Source organism: Calonectris borealis, chromosome Z (genome assembly GCF_964195595.1).
Source record: "Calonectris borealis chromosome Z, bCalBor7.hap1.2, whole genome shotgun sequence".
In the NCBI taxonomy this organism is placed as follows: domain Eukaryota; kingdom Metazoa; phylum Chordata; class Aves; order Procellariiformes; family Procellariidae; genus Calonectris; species Calonectris borealis.
The window spans coordinates 16320005-16334224 of NC_134352.1; the positions used below are offsets into that span (position 1 = coordinate 16320005).

General features: G+C 39.3%; 1 protein-coding gene across 8 annotated transcripts in view; it reads right to left on the reverse strand.

The window, feature by feature from the left end:
• The window catches only part of DGKQ (diacylglycerol kinase theta), a 99043-nt gene that overhangs the window by 17709 nt on the left and 67114 nt on the right, over window positions 1-14220 (reverse strand). For 7 of the 8 annotated variants that reach the window (XR_012670896.1, XR_012670897.1, XR_012670895.1 and 4 more), the window contains 6 exons: window positions 13924-13962; window positions 12281-12396; window positions 5178-5329; window positions 3622-3770; window positions 2846-3027; window positions 1284-1384 (listed from right to left, as the gene is read on the reverse strand). Coding sequence is in view for 5 of the 8 variants with exons in the window: in XM_075136866.1 (XP_074992967.1) it covers window positions 1284-1384; window positions 2846-3027; window positions 3622-3770; window positions 5178-5329; window positions 12281-12396; window positions 13924-13962 (739 nt within the window). In the remaining 3 variants the exon portion in view is untranslated. The remainder of the gene's footprint in view (window positions 1-1283; window positions 1385-2845; window positions 3028-3621; window positions 3771-5177; window positions 5330-12280; window positions 12397-13923; window positions 13963-14220) is intronic. The other variant, XM_075136872.1, reaches the window with a different exon arrangement.

A 14220-nucleotide genomic window follows, 5' to 3' on the forward strand; every position in this document is an offset into this window, starting at 1 on the left:
AATGGTACCACGTCATCGCCCACCGCACTGCAGGTGCTGCACACAGTGACCTGACTGAGATAAAGATTCAAGGGATAAAAAGCACACAGGGCAATAAAAGTCAAAGTATAACCTTTAAACACAGTGGCAATAAGAAAAGGACACATCTTTTAAAGTGCTGCAGCTTTGTGAAGTCAGAGTAGTATATTTTAAAGGAAGAATGAACATAACTCTTACATTATATTAATTACACAAGTAAATCTAGAACAGTTCTATACACTAGAACAGGCACTGCTATATGCAAACGTACTGCCCGATTTTACTACCTATGATGTTTTTAATCCAGTGGATTGAAAATGCAAATCAGTGCCTAATAGTAACTTATGTACCACAAAAAATATCCTGTATTATTTCATTTTTAAGAAAAAAACACGAGCACTGCCTGTAATGATAGACAGAACACTGCAAGATAGGTGGGATTACACATCATTACATTCACAACCGGTCAGAGAATATTTTTAATAGTTAGGATTTGAATACTGCGTAGTTGTAACTAGCTGTAACTTTCTGGCAACTAAGAGACAATTTAGAGAACATTTACTCACAAACATAGGGGAAAGCAGAAAAAAACAGTTTCTACAAGGAATTACTCGTTAATTACACAAATGTGACTTCTTTTTCTCATCAATTTCAGTGATTATGGCAAGAAGAAAAAGCAGTATTATTGATTACCTGCATGCTAGAAAGGAAGAAGGTCTCTCTCCACACCTGTTTAATCATACAGTTTCTCTTGAGATACAGAGATCTTTTTTTATCCCTATTACCAGCACGCAGGTGCTACCACAGCACTAAGCAAGGGTGGGAAAGGTACAAAGAAGTTCTGAACAGTGTGTTTTTTGCTCACATAGCAGCACTGCCCTCCATCCTGCTAAAGGCTTTGAGTAAGAGATATTTCCACTACCTCAAAATTTCACTGAACTCAACGTTGCAGTTATTGGCAAGTAAGTATACTGAATAATAATGACAGGCCTTCCAAAAACTGCTTTGGTGCTCTCTCTTGGTAAAGGGGGGAGGAGGGAAGAAACAAAAAGGGAAAACCAAACAACCCCCCCGAATTTTGTGTCTACCAGTTCCTAACTTAACCTCCCTAACTGGCTAACTTAATTCCTCCCTGTGCCAGCTCTGCCTCAAGCAATATTGTTTGTGGATAGCTGTAGCATTTCAAGATTATCAGCCATAGTGTAAGTTTGAAGTTAAGCAATATCACAGAGTTTGCCCTTCACCCCTGGTTTCCCCAGGATTACCTGCTATTAAATTTCCCTGGTTCTTCTTCTCTAGCGTGATGAAAGTCCAAGCTCAACTCTGCGTCAATGCCAAGACCGCAGTAATTGTTCATCTGTACAATCTGACAAAAAAAATTGTATTATTTCCTCCTTACTTTTATAAATGAAGAGGTTCCAAAGTTTTTCAACAAAAGTAAGCTTTGCAGATGATCCTTCCAAGTCACTTGCATCTTGACAGATTCTGGAAAACATTTTCCAGAAACACTGCACTAAAAATAAAGCTGTACAGACAATTGTTGACATGTGTGGTCATTATTTCCAAAGTATCAGAAACTTCAAAATTTAATTGCAAGTAACAAGCATAATAAGGCAGAAATAAAAACAAATACAGAAATAAAACTAACCCAACTTCTCAAAGCGATTTTATGCAATAACTACATAAGTTGCTGAACAGTAATGCCACTATTATTTTTGGCATCAGCCATGGATTTATCATGACATATTTGGGAAGACGTTCTTCCTTACTTTGGAAGGTGACCAGCTTAAGCCAGATGAGTGAAGAAATTCACCTCTCAGCTGCATTTTAAATAGCTCCCTATATGCCAGTCTCAAGTTTCTACAGATTTCAACTATTTCTGCAATTAATTCTTCCTTTCATGCCAGTTCATTCCATAGCTTTTCTATTCTAGTCCTTGATTGTCCCACCCTTCACCTTTAAAAACCAAATTAGGCACTCAAGGCAAATCAACCCGTCTCCACCAAGTGAAAAATAGCTGGAACATGAGCAATTAAATCCTCCAATTGACACATAATGCCTAGGATTTTCCAGCGACTGGTCTAAAATCTTAAACAATTGCTACCATTATTACAATTTCCTGCTTTCTTTTTGCGACCCCCTTGTCCAATTTCTTTGTTTCGTCTGAAGATAAACAGAATCAGGATTCACACAAAGTTCTGAAGTCACCATCTACAACCAACATTTTTCTTTTCCTAAACAGAAACAAGTAATACCAACCAAGGGACAGGGACTTTCACTTTAAAAAAAAAAACAGATGCCAAAATAAAACAGATGCCACATATACAGACACGCAATGGCAGTAAGATGACAGAAGGATTTATTTCCTGTACATGCTAGCAACCGATAGTCATTTTTTAAATTGTTAAAGGCAAGATGAGAACACTTTTTTTGCAGGGGGGTTGTTTTTCGGTCAACACTGCAGTTTCACTAGTGTTCTGGAAAGTGTTTGGCACTCCTTCAAAAAGCTTTTCTTATTTGAGAAATAAAATTTCTTTCCAACTGGAGCAAATAGGTATGCCATTGTCACTTGAATCTCTTCATTAATCCTCTATCAGATACTTTTTGCCAAACAGCTATGAAGTGTGTTCTGCAGCCAACCAGTCCTACCAAAACCAAAGCACTAGATCCAGACGTATGCTGTGTTCACTAAGGAATAGTTCAGTAAGGCCCAAGCTCAAAGATAGGTGAGCAATAAAAGATTAAACCACCTTAATATCTACCTTCTTTGTGATTTTTGCTAGAACACGAGTTCCTAAGAATTGAACCCAAATGGTACTCAGCTCACCTTTGGAGGCTCAGGTTCTGCAATGCCATTCTCTGCGCCTTCAGCTGGCTCTTCTGCATCCAAAAGGATAGTCCAGCGATCCATAAGAACATCGTCTGCCTCATCCACGGAAACCAAAATCGAGTAGGGGTCCTCCCCACTGTACCCAGCTCCCCAGCGCAAGACCCGTCCTAAGTCATTACCTGGGCAAAAATGAAGAACCTCAAAATATGACTGCATTTCATGAGCTAGCTAAAAGCATTAAAAAGTGCACCAGCCCTGTTCTACAAATCAAATTGCATCAAGGTACTCCAAACAAGCCATGGAAGTAGTTAGATTGGACTGAAAAGTTAACAAGCAGAAAAAATACCTAAGCATTGTTGTGGTTGCGTGTGCTTAGTATCATATACAGATAAGCTGTCTCATCTGAAAAGTTTTCACAAAAAGTCATAGAAAAACCTGTTATGAGTTGAGAAGTCAGGGAGCAGCTGAGTTCACTGGTTTACAGCCAGGTCTGATGCACCTGTGGTTGTCAGGGGAAGAATATTTTGCCTTCTCCAACTCCTGCCCACTCAGACACACCCATACCAACACCTCTGCTGCTCATTTTTCCTTTAGAAAGCATGACTGACATTTCCTTGAAAAGCTGATATTGCATTTGCTCTCTAACACTGGCCAGAACTGAGTCATGGCAAAAAGTCTCTACTGCAAAACTGAGTTGTTTGTCAGATGGATAAATAAAGATAAACCTGGAGGACTTCTGCGCTCAGAAAAATGGTGCTTGCTGTGATTCTCACCTGTTCCTAAAGGTAAGATGGCAACTGAGGGCTCTGAGCACACCAGCTTGGGCCTGATCTCCTCCAGTGCACCAAGGACCCAGCCGACGGTGCCATCCCCTCCGCACACCAGCACTCGGAAGGAGGGGACTTTAGAGAATGTGTGAAACCTCCGTTGAGAAACAAAGCGAAGAGGAAAAGAAATATTACAACATCGTACAGGAAAAGCAAAGCCTCTTAATATGCTATTTAAGATAACACATTATTATTGGATTTCCTCCCTCCCACTACCATTACCATCAGTTTCAGGATCAACTTCAACAAAGTGAATGGAAAAAAATACGAACTTTTAGATAAAGCTGTTTAAAAAGAATGAAAACCACATTCTTCTAAGATTCTTCACAGCTAGAGTTAAACTGTTAATCACTTCCTTTTTCAGCAAAGACACCGAGATCTAACTATTCACAATTGCAATGTGAACATCTATAACTCTATAAATCCTAGAGGAGATGTTAATTAATGTTTTTTTTTTTTTTTACTTTGTCATAGGACTCATAGTACATTTTCTTCCTCATAGTACTATTTTCCTGGTCGCTCTTACCTTTTGTGGCTTTTCATCCTACATACTGAGATATCCTGCAAAGGAATTTTTATTTTCCATTGCACAAGAAGCAATGAACAAGTGGAAGCATTTTGCCACAAAGCTACAGAAGGATTCCATGTGCAAAACAAAACGAACAAATTACTGAAGTTGCAGCTTGAACTGCATTAGAAAGGCAACAGAATTGTACAGTTCTGACAAAAAACTTAGTTGGCGCAGCTTGTTTTTCTTGCCTCCTGCATAAGCTGTGTTTCTCCCACGAAAGCTTTTGTTTTGAAGAGCTTGTCATGACAGTTCTTTATTAAAGCAATGCTGAAGGAATGAGGCCACTCCGAGTAGGCTACAACCATCACTTTCAGTTTTATGAAGCTGGTAACAAAGTGGTGTTGATTAAATCAAGTAATTGGTTCCTGCCTCCCTACAAGCACATTATGTTCTGTTCCTTGTATTTAGAATTGCTGCAGCTGTGATGAGACAGGCACTGTTAATTCTGCAACTGTGGCCAAGTTTCAAGAGTCAAGATAGAAAATTTTATTGTACTTTCCCATCAGTTCCCATGAAACATCAGAGGAAATAAAAGCAAAAACGAGCCCTCATCGGGCAATGCGACATTTCTTTTTCCATCCCCATTCAATTATAAAATCTTTTTATTTTTAACAATTATTAAACCCATGTTATTGTAAAGTGCATATGACTCTCCCAGAACTGGACTCTATTAGACTTGACATGAGCATGTATGTATCAGGATATTCTCTTATCTTTAGACACTATTCTCTATTCTCTTATCTTTAGAGAACCTCAAAATTTAAATCTGTTTTCACAGTGAGAACCAGTCAGAAGAAGTGATCCACTGTTCTGGTCTTCAAGCACAGAACAGAAGCAATTTTGATCTTCATAAGAAGTGAATCTGATCCATCCTTTCAAAATAATAACAAAAAAACATAAATAAAAAAAATTTAAAAATATGATGACTTACCCAGGCAGTGGGCCACCATTGGTAAGTTCAAAGACCTGATGTGGGTTTAGCAGCTTTCTAAAACTGTACAGCAGATCCCGGCCTTTTAGACCACCACTTTTTGGATTCACAAATACAAGAAGTGGGCAGCAGTTCTGTGGTATCTTGGAAGCCTGAAAGAAGACAAGAAAAAAGATTAGCCAAAACCATGACTAGGCAAGAAAATCACTACTCCATCTCAGAAGTATTTCCTGATGCTTCCTTGATGCTTAGTAAAAAAATCCAGATCTAATAAAAAGATTCAATGTCCAGACAATGGACAGGTTAGCTGCTGATCTTGTTTTTCTGGGAACTGAAGTTTCCTTAACCCACTCCAACTACACAGGTGAGCCTAACATTAAAAACAAAGGCACCGTAAGTAGTCCTTCCCACACATTTTCCATAAATAGTCTATGCCAAAGAACAGTGTGAGGGATAAGGCACCCTTCAGAGTCATGTACAATTCAAACACTTTCCTTGCAAAGAGAGAACTTCTCTCAAAAACGATTCAGACATTTGTCTTAAGTTTTGTGGTCACCTTACAATACATGTTAATTTACAAGGACAAAACATTTCAAAATGAGGCAGACACTGGCATGCCCCTCCCCATGAAATAAGAGAAAGCTTCTTTTAAAAATATGTATTTAAAATTTTTTATCAGGAGGATTTGGTGCCAGTATCTTACGGTCCTCACACCTCTACTGAAGCTGCTGCTGAAAGGGCTCTCAAAGCACAGCCGTAGCCGTGCTCGTGCTGCTGGAAACCAGGCCACAAGAAGCCACTGCACACGGCAGAGGGGGATTTCCTGGGGTACTCCACGGACTGCGCGGGATCCGTACCTGCAGCCTCATCGGAGGTCAAAACTTCCAGCCACCAGAAGCAACGCCTCAGGACTTGTTTTCAGCCAGCCAGCCCATAAATCATTCCGTAAAACAATTTGTAAATGGTTTTAGAAAGATCAGAAGACGCCAGCACACCTTTCATCTGTCCTGCCACGGGGCTGTGGGGCAGGTATGCGCCAGAAATGTCCGTCGGGCATTTCAACAAGCGTGCTTCAAAGCAGAAACTTTTGCCGTAGTCCGTAAGTCGTGGTAATTTGTATTTACAAATTGGACAGCATTCAGGGAACAGCAATTTGTCACGCAGCTGACAGGATGGATTCAGGGAACAGAACAACAGTGCTAAATATAAGTCAATTTAGACAAGAATGATTCAGGGGGCGGTGAGGCAGCAGCATGACCGCAGCGTGCAAACATGCGGAGATATACCAACAGCTACAGAGGGGAGGAGACAGCACCCAGAGCGCCTCTTGGCTGCCTGCCTATGAGCGACCACCAGAGAGCGTGAACTAAGGTGAAGAATGGAGAAATCAGGACAAATTAATGAGTAACTTTGTGGGGAAGCAAACTGGAGTCTGATGCTGAGATACCCCAGACCATCATCTACCTGTGAGTTGATCTGGATGCTTAAAAACAAACATCATTTGGGGTTTCCCAGTATTTGACAGATTTTCTCAGATTTTGCTTTCCTAAAAGAGCTGGGTGCTAATCCTCTGCAAGTCACACCCTACCAGATGCGTCAAGATACCCACAAACACATAAAAATCACTCTCCTCTGTGTCACTGCCTGCACGAGAAATGCCCTGTGCCATCCAGTGTGACTCGCAGGCACAAACAGAAAACACGCCGGGAAGAGGAACACTAAGCAGGTAAGAAGGTTGGTGGAGCTCACACTTCTCCTCTTGCCCCTTCCTTCCTCGTCCTTTGGATTCTACCAGAGACATTCAGTCTGAAAATACATATGTTTTCTCCAAAAAAACCTAGTCAAACAACGGCTATTTTGGCTGACAAAGAGCCACAAGAGCCTCAAAATTTTGTTTTACTGCAAAGGTTTCACTGCTGGCAAAACAACTAGGTTGGCGAGACCTAGGCTGCAAAGCTGTCCACACAGCTTTCTCCAGAGGAACCACCTTCACACTATACTGTGATGACTGCTAGGCCAAAACACCTCTCGCCTCCATATTCAGGCTTTATTGGAAAAGGGGAAGCAATTATTCAAAGCGTGCCCAACACACAACAAGGGTAATATATTTATTTCTGTTAAGCGCATGGAAAGGATATTTGTAGCTAGCAAAGGAAGCCTAAGAAAAACAATGCATGCCACTGTCACAAAAAGGAAGGACTTCTTGAGTTGTAAGGTCAATAGCTCAAGGATCCACACATCCCAACAAGAGAAGTGGATTTCCTCCCCTCAAGCCATCACAGGCATTAATAAAAATAGTAAGCAGAACTCTGGCTTTTCCAGAAGTAAAGCCCTTCTTGTCACTCCATCAGTTCCTGCACCATCATCTGCCATATCCCATTATGAATGGTCCTTTGAAAATCCCACAAGCAACGAAAGGCAGAGCAGCTCTGAAAGGAAATGCCACATCCCATGGGGTAACAGGGCAAACTGTTCCCTTCCTGCACCGCTTCTTCCAGCTTCTACTCTGCCCTACCTTCCCACCTGACCACTTCCCATTTCTTCTTCTTCAAAGCTTTTTTACTACCTAAATTTAATCTCCAGTCATTTCAACTTTTTGAACAATACAGGCTATATGAAACCTCAGGCTTGGTCCAACGCCCGGAAACTTCTGGGATTAAAAAAAGGGGGGTAAGGGGATAACAGAAAGAAAAAATATTCAGTTCTGCAGCTCAAAGTAAACAAAACTTTTTCAAAAAAGAATGAAAGAAAAGAAACCAGCCCAACATTCAAGTCAAACAAATACCTTACTTGAATGTGGACAAGAACATTTGATTACCTTCTCCCTCTTCAGGAAATCAGTTTCTAAAAATACTGGGTTTGGACATTTAGGAGTGACATGTTGAACACATGTTTTGTATTACTTGCTTTTACAGCAAGTTCTAACACACTGGGTTTAAAACCAAGTAACTAAAATAATTCACAAGGAACTTCAGGGAATCACAATGATTTTTGAGACGTGGTAAGCTCCAAGGCATTCAAAAGCACAGCTGTGTCTTGGAAAGTCGTCTGAGATCTTACCCAAGTAAACACATATTGTTGCAAATAGGTATTTACAATTTCTACAAAACTGCCACCTAAATTTCCTAATTGTCAAGTGTCAATATTGTACAAAAAAAAAAAAAGTGAAACATTTACCTTGAATGCTACTAAGACTCACAAGCAGCTGTGGAGAATGTCTGGAGCTAACAAAATATCTGTATGTAGTGTAAACTGAGCAGTCCTACCACTCAAAACCATCTTTGTTCGAGTATTTTCTAATGTAAATCCCTAACTATACCTATTTAGGACTAAACGCACCTATGTAGAATAAACAGAAGTATTCTAGAAAGTGCTTAGCCTTACAGTTAGTTTGCTACTCATCATCACTCTTGGTTAAACTTAAAGGAAAAAGAAACACTGTTAAATCCCTAGATAAAGGCCAGCTTCTAAGAAAGCAGTTATTTTTTAGTAGGGGTTAAAAACTCCGTGACAGTTTGTACAGGAGAGCAGAGCTGCTGCATCGCTTTCTGAAAAGTACATGCTCCGTTACGATTACGGCCACAAGGGTAGCACTCTTATGCTGCAGAATTTTTTTTAATCCCTTAATAAAGCCCCAGTGGGGATGTACGAATGAGTTTGTTACTGGGCAGAAGGGGATGTGACTCACAGCCTGAGGACTCCCTTCCCCCTTTAGCCCTGGCTTCAGTGCTCTGCCTGAGGAGTGAAATCTGCGGAGGGGTTTTGTGTTGGCTGGCATTCAGGAAGGAATTTATTGCTCATTTCTTAGAGACAGCTGAAGGAGGCTATGTGATTTAGACACTGACATTTACTGTGAATTGCTTAATTTTTCAGGATTAGCACAATGCAGATTCAGGCTGGGGCAAGATATTTATTACCCACGCTAATCCCCTTTCTGTTGAGTGTACCGTGTAATCACATCTCACAACGAAGCAGAACAAGGCGTTCCGTGCCACAGGCTTGCCAGCACGACAACCACAGCGCATCTTCTGCTGCGGTGGGCTGTCTCCAGGAACTGCAGATATCTCTCAGTGACAAGTGAAATTCAACATTTGCAGGCGGGCTGTCTGCAGCATCTCCCATGTGCAAGGACTCACGACCCCCCAAGCACAAACTTCCTCCACCCTGACCAGAAAGAAGTTATTGCATCTCATGAGGAATGACATGCAAGGTGTCTCAACGCAACCGGAGCAGCAGCTAGGTCAACACAGCAGGAGCTCAAGCCTTTTCTTTACTTTTTGGGGAATTGCGGCAGTGGAAGACGGGTGGAAAGTAACCTTTCATGGTGTTTTGGCTAAGAAGGCCATTAAACTATCATGCTTTTAAGTTGGACACATTTGTGTAAGGAATTAGTGAAATGAATGAAATGGAAAGTTTCACCCATATGGGAAACTCCCGCATCTTTTTCTACTACTCTTAAGGAACCTAAATACAATACGTCACAGGGCACTCCACTGGTAAGTGGCATTAGTGATAAAGCCACAAAAATTTGTCACCTTCATGCTCATATTTGCCTTACACAACTCTCTGTTGATTTCCTTGTTTGCCAGTATTGCAAAAGGAGTTCTGGTAAATTAGCTTCCAATTCAAAGATTCAGCCCTGCAATGTCCTTCACCTTGACATGCTACCAAAGAGTGATACCAAACTGCCCCTGCAGGTCCTTACACACAGCAGCTGAACAGCTTTGTAAAAGACTTTTTTTCACACTCCTGCGAAGAGAGCATTTTCATTTATTTGAATATTGGGAAATGAAAAAGTGCTTGATTAAATTCTTAAAGGCCAGAGATCATGAAACACCAGAATAGATCAACACATCTGATCACACTAATTGGTTGACTTTCTAATAAGCAGTTGGTGCAAACTGATTCTTCATTCAAACTTTCCAGTAATGATAATAAGAGGATGAATTGCTTCTGGCAGACCTGACCATGCCAGACTAGAATTGGGCCTCCTCCTTAGAAGGTATATCAGACACAGAGTAAGCGAATCTCACCTCAGGAAAATGAAGGACTAGCAACCTCCTAAGCACTAATTTACTTCTGTGCTTTTATCGACTTCTAGGAAAGGTTGTTTTGTTTGTTTGTTTGTTTTATTTAAGTTGCAATTTGGAAAAATCATTCATTAACCAAAATACTGTGGCCTTTGTTTCATCACCCATTCTCCTTCTGAGACTACACATTAGCCCTTCATTCCCAATTTCTTTGTATTTCACCCACAAGAGGAATGTCAAACACAGCATAAATTTAATATTGTGCTCAGTTCCTGTGTAAGTATTTCCTGGTGCTGTATTTAAATGGTCACATATATAAAGTATAAACAAAGGCTAATAGTATCATAAGATAAAAGGATAATCTAGGTTGGAAAGTACCCCAGGAGATCATCTAGTCCAATTGCTACCCAAAGCAGGGTCACCAATCACTCATTAGTTTACTCTGGGTAATTAGTGAACAGCGTAAGCTGGGTGGCCAAAGCACATATGAACAACACTTGAAATATTATTTAGATTAACTCTTAATTCATTTCAGTGAGATGACCAAATATAAACAATACATGCTGAAATGGAAACAAAATGTATGTGCACATGTACAGCCCCTCTCCCCTTCTTACATAATAGAAATTAATCCCTACCAGTCCCCTGAACTGGAGTTTCTAAAAAATACCTTGCATCAGATAACAGATAGCATTATCCGTAGTTTCCTGGGATCAAGAAGTTCACTTCAAACGTATCTAGTGTCAGAAAACCAGACACACCTAATCAACAGGGTGGAGTATGTTCAACTTCACACACTGTGCACCAAATCTAGCCTCAAAATGCATTTGCCTAAAAACCACCAAAACCAAGCATCCAAAAGCAGTCCAATCTTCATGCTGCCTTCTATTTCTGATAACAGAAACTCTGAAACCTAGTTTGGACGAGGGGGGACCTTGGTTTCTAAGGATCTCACAAAACATAATGCCTATGCAGGCATAAGAACAAGGTTCTCACTTTTTTTGGAGGGGGGATAGTTTTTGATCTTGCTAGTTTCATGTAAGCACTGCCACTAGTATCTGCTCACATAAAAAAAAAAAAAAAAAAATTGCCTTCAGAAAACTATGACAAGCGTAGGACTCTCTAAATGATAAAAGCAGGCATGTAAGTATGCAACTATGGCTATTGAACTTGATACCCTCCCATCTAAAGTTGTTTCATAGTTCCCACTAATTATGTATTTTTTAAAGTTTTCATCCTTCTGTGAAGTTCTAAGAAGTCAAACCAAGACCGTCACTTCACTTGCCATAATGTAACTCCAGACAATCAGTAACTGCAAGATACACAACAGCTCAGCAGAAAGTAACTATGGCTACACTCTCTTTTGGACAGAACCTACATCGTCCTGGCTAAAAATCGCTTTGCTCAGTGAACCATTTCCCTCTTTTCACCCTGAATCTGCTTTGTTAACATGAAACCTATTATTAAACCAATTGATTCATAGGAAAGTGATTTGTTATCATAAAAATTAATAATTCAGAATCAAGCCTGAATTTGTGAAAGGACTCTTGCACTAAGTCTTTCAAAAGGCTGTTTTCCTCTGAAATCTACAAAGCAGCATTTAAACAAGGTCAAACTCTCTCTGCTACAGAATGGGGGAAATGAACTTACTGTAAATGTGAAGATTAACAGTAGTACTTCACCTCATAGTTACTGAGGAAACACATTTCGTCCCCAAAACAAAGCTGTTGTAAGCATTTTAAGACACGCCAGCTAAAACTAAAACCCCACCTAATTTTTTGATCATTGAAAGAAATAAAGAGGAAAAAAAAATTTTGGTTTTCTCCCTTTTATAGTTGTATAGTTATTCCTGACAACTCAACAGTAACAGGACAAGTCACTTAACTCACAGAAGTATATCATATACATTAAGTACAGGCTTCTCAAGTATTTTTTCTGATCACACTACCTACAGAAACTCATTGTATGGCTCCTTTGAATAAAAATGTATTTTCATTTACTTATAGCAGAAAAAGTCTTAAGGTAATTGTTTTTCTTTTAAAGACATACTTTAAATTCAAACCCATCTCTTACCATAACTTCAGGAATCACCACGGCATTCAGAGGCTTGTCATTGACAGTTGTATCTTTAACTAGCATATATATTCTTTCAGCTTCAGAAAAGCATGAAATTTCGAGTACAACAGCACCTGTAAAGAGGCATCAGAACTATTTTTTATAGTATCTATTATTATTAGGAAATCAGTATCATCATATCACAGCAAAAGTTTACTCAGTTTACTCAGGACATTATTCAGTAAAAGTTACTCTGCAACACTTGCGGTTGTTGGTTATCAGTGAATTGGACTGTTTTGTTTTTTAAGCCTTCCTTCATACCCCCAAACAGACCCCAGATTTTTGTAAAAGCAAAGCAGTTTGAGGACAAGAAGAACTGCAGCACAGAACTGATGCATATTTAAAGACTTCCTTTGAGCTTCAGAATTATGGCCTATTTCCATACTCTTTACCACAACTAACAGACTGTTCTCATCATGTAAAAGTGACAAAGCTATCAGGTTTCATTTTGTATCTCATTATTAAAAATCTAGTAGTTCCATTCATTGACAATATCTCAGTAAGAATTATTACAAGCAAAGACTTGGTTTGAGAATTTAAGATCTTTATGTCGGCTTAGGTCCTGTATAGGGAAGTTGGGGAAGAAGGGAAGACAAAAGGGAAAAATAAAAGAAAATAAAATACTGACAAGTTAGTTTAAAGTAAGATACTTGGTGAGGAGGAAAACAGCATAGGACAAGATCAAAGTGCATAATGGACAGCATAAGAGATGTAAGCTCTTAACACAATCTGGCTGCAGCCAAAAATGAGAGTCAGGAAGTTACCAGAAACATAAAAATATTCAGAAAGTGAAAAAAACACAAAGAACAATAAAAATCACACACAAGCAGAAACATCTAAAACACACATGCAGATAAACTTGGTTAAATGAAGCTGTGACACAAGAAGAGTATCACAAAAAGATTCATTTAGCCGTCATGTGAAAGTTAAGCCTGCCAAAGGACGTGAAACATCTCTGATATGGACACCTAAATATACAAAAGATAAATTCCTCACTTTTAAGTTTTACCAAATGCAGATCTCCAGCTGACCACAGCACTAAAGCTGCACAGAGCCATGCTGCTCCAGCCCTCAGAAGCCTCACAGCTTCTCCGACCTTGCTGAAATAAAATTCGTACAGCAAAAGCAAAGCAGCGGCTCAAAGGACGGATGCAGAGATGCATGTACTGATTTTCTTCAGACTTCCAGCCACTGAACCCCTACTTAATGCTGTGCTAGGAAACAGTGACTGTGAAACAATCCCATCAAGCTCAAAAGCAGTACCAAATTTTAGTATTTTAGAAGTCAAGATAAAGAGAGAGCACTTGAAGGGTTTTTAACAGTGGTGTTAGACTATTCAGTTGAAGTGCAACTTCAAAACTCATTTTTATGTTGAAATATTACCACTCTCTGGTACACAAGACATGAAGCCAACATTTTTTTTTTTTTTAATAAAGTAACACTAATCCACTGCTCTTCATGAATACAGCATTTTACATTTTATCTGTAGGGCTTTTTGCTTATGCAATAAGACTAACATACTCTGAGCTTAGAGCCTCTAGTATTAGGCTGCAGTTTTGAAAATAGACATTGTTTGCAAGACTAAAAATCTTAGTGCTTACCTTGTGCTTGATAAACATGACTCACAGATACTACATTTGCTGCAAAGGGTAAAAATATAAACACATAAAACCTCGGGTACACTTAGAGTAAATATTTAAAATATTTTTTGCAGTTACATAAATATAATATAAATAAATATTAAAAGTTATACAAATATAGGGAGAACCTCCAGCTAACACTTTCCCTCTCCTAAGTTTACTTTGCAAGTTAGAAAAGCTAAACTGATTTTCATAAAAGGTGACTATGAATTCTTTCTGGCATTTAAAGTTTAATTCCTCTTGAAGTTACATAAAAGA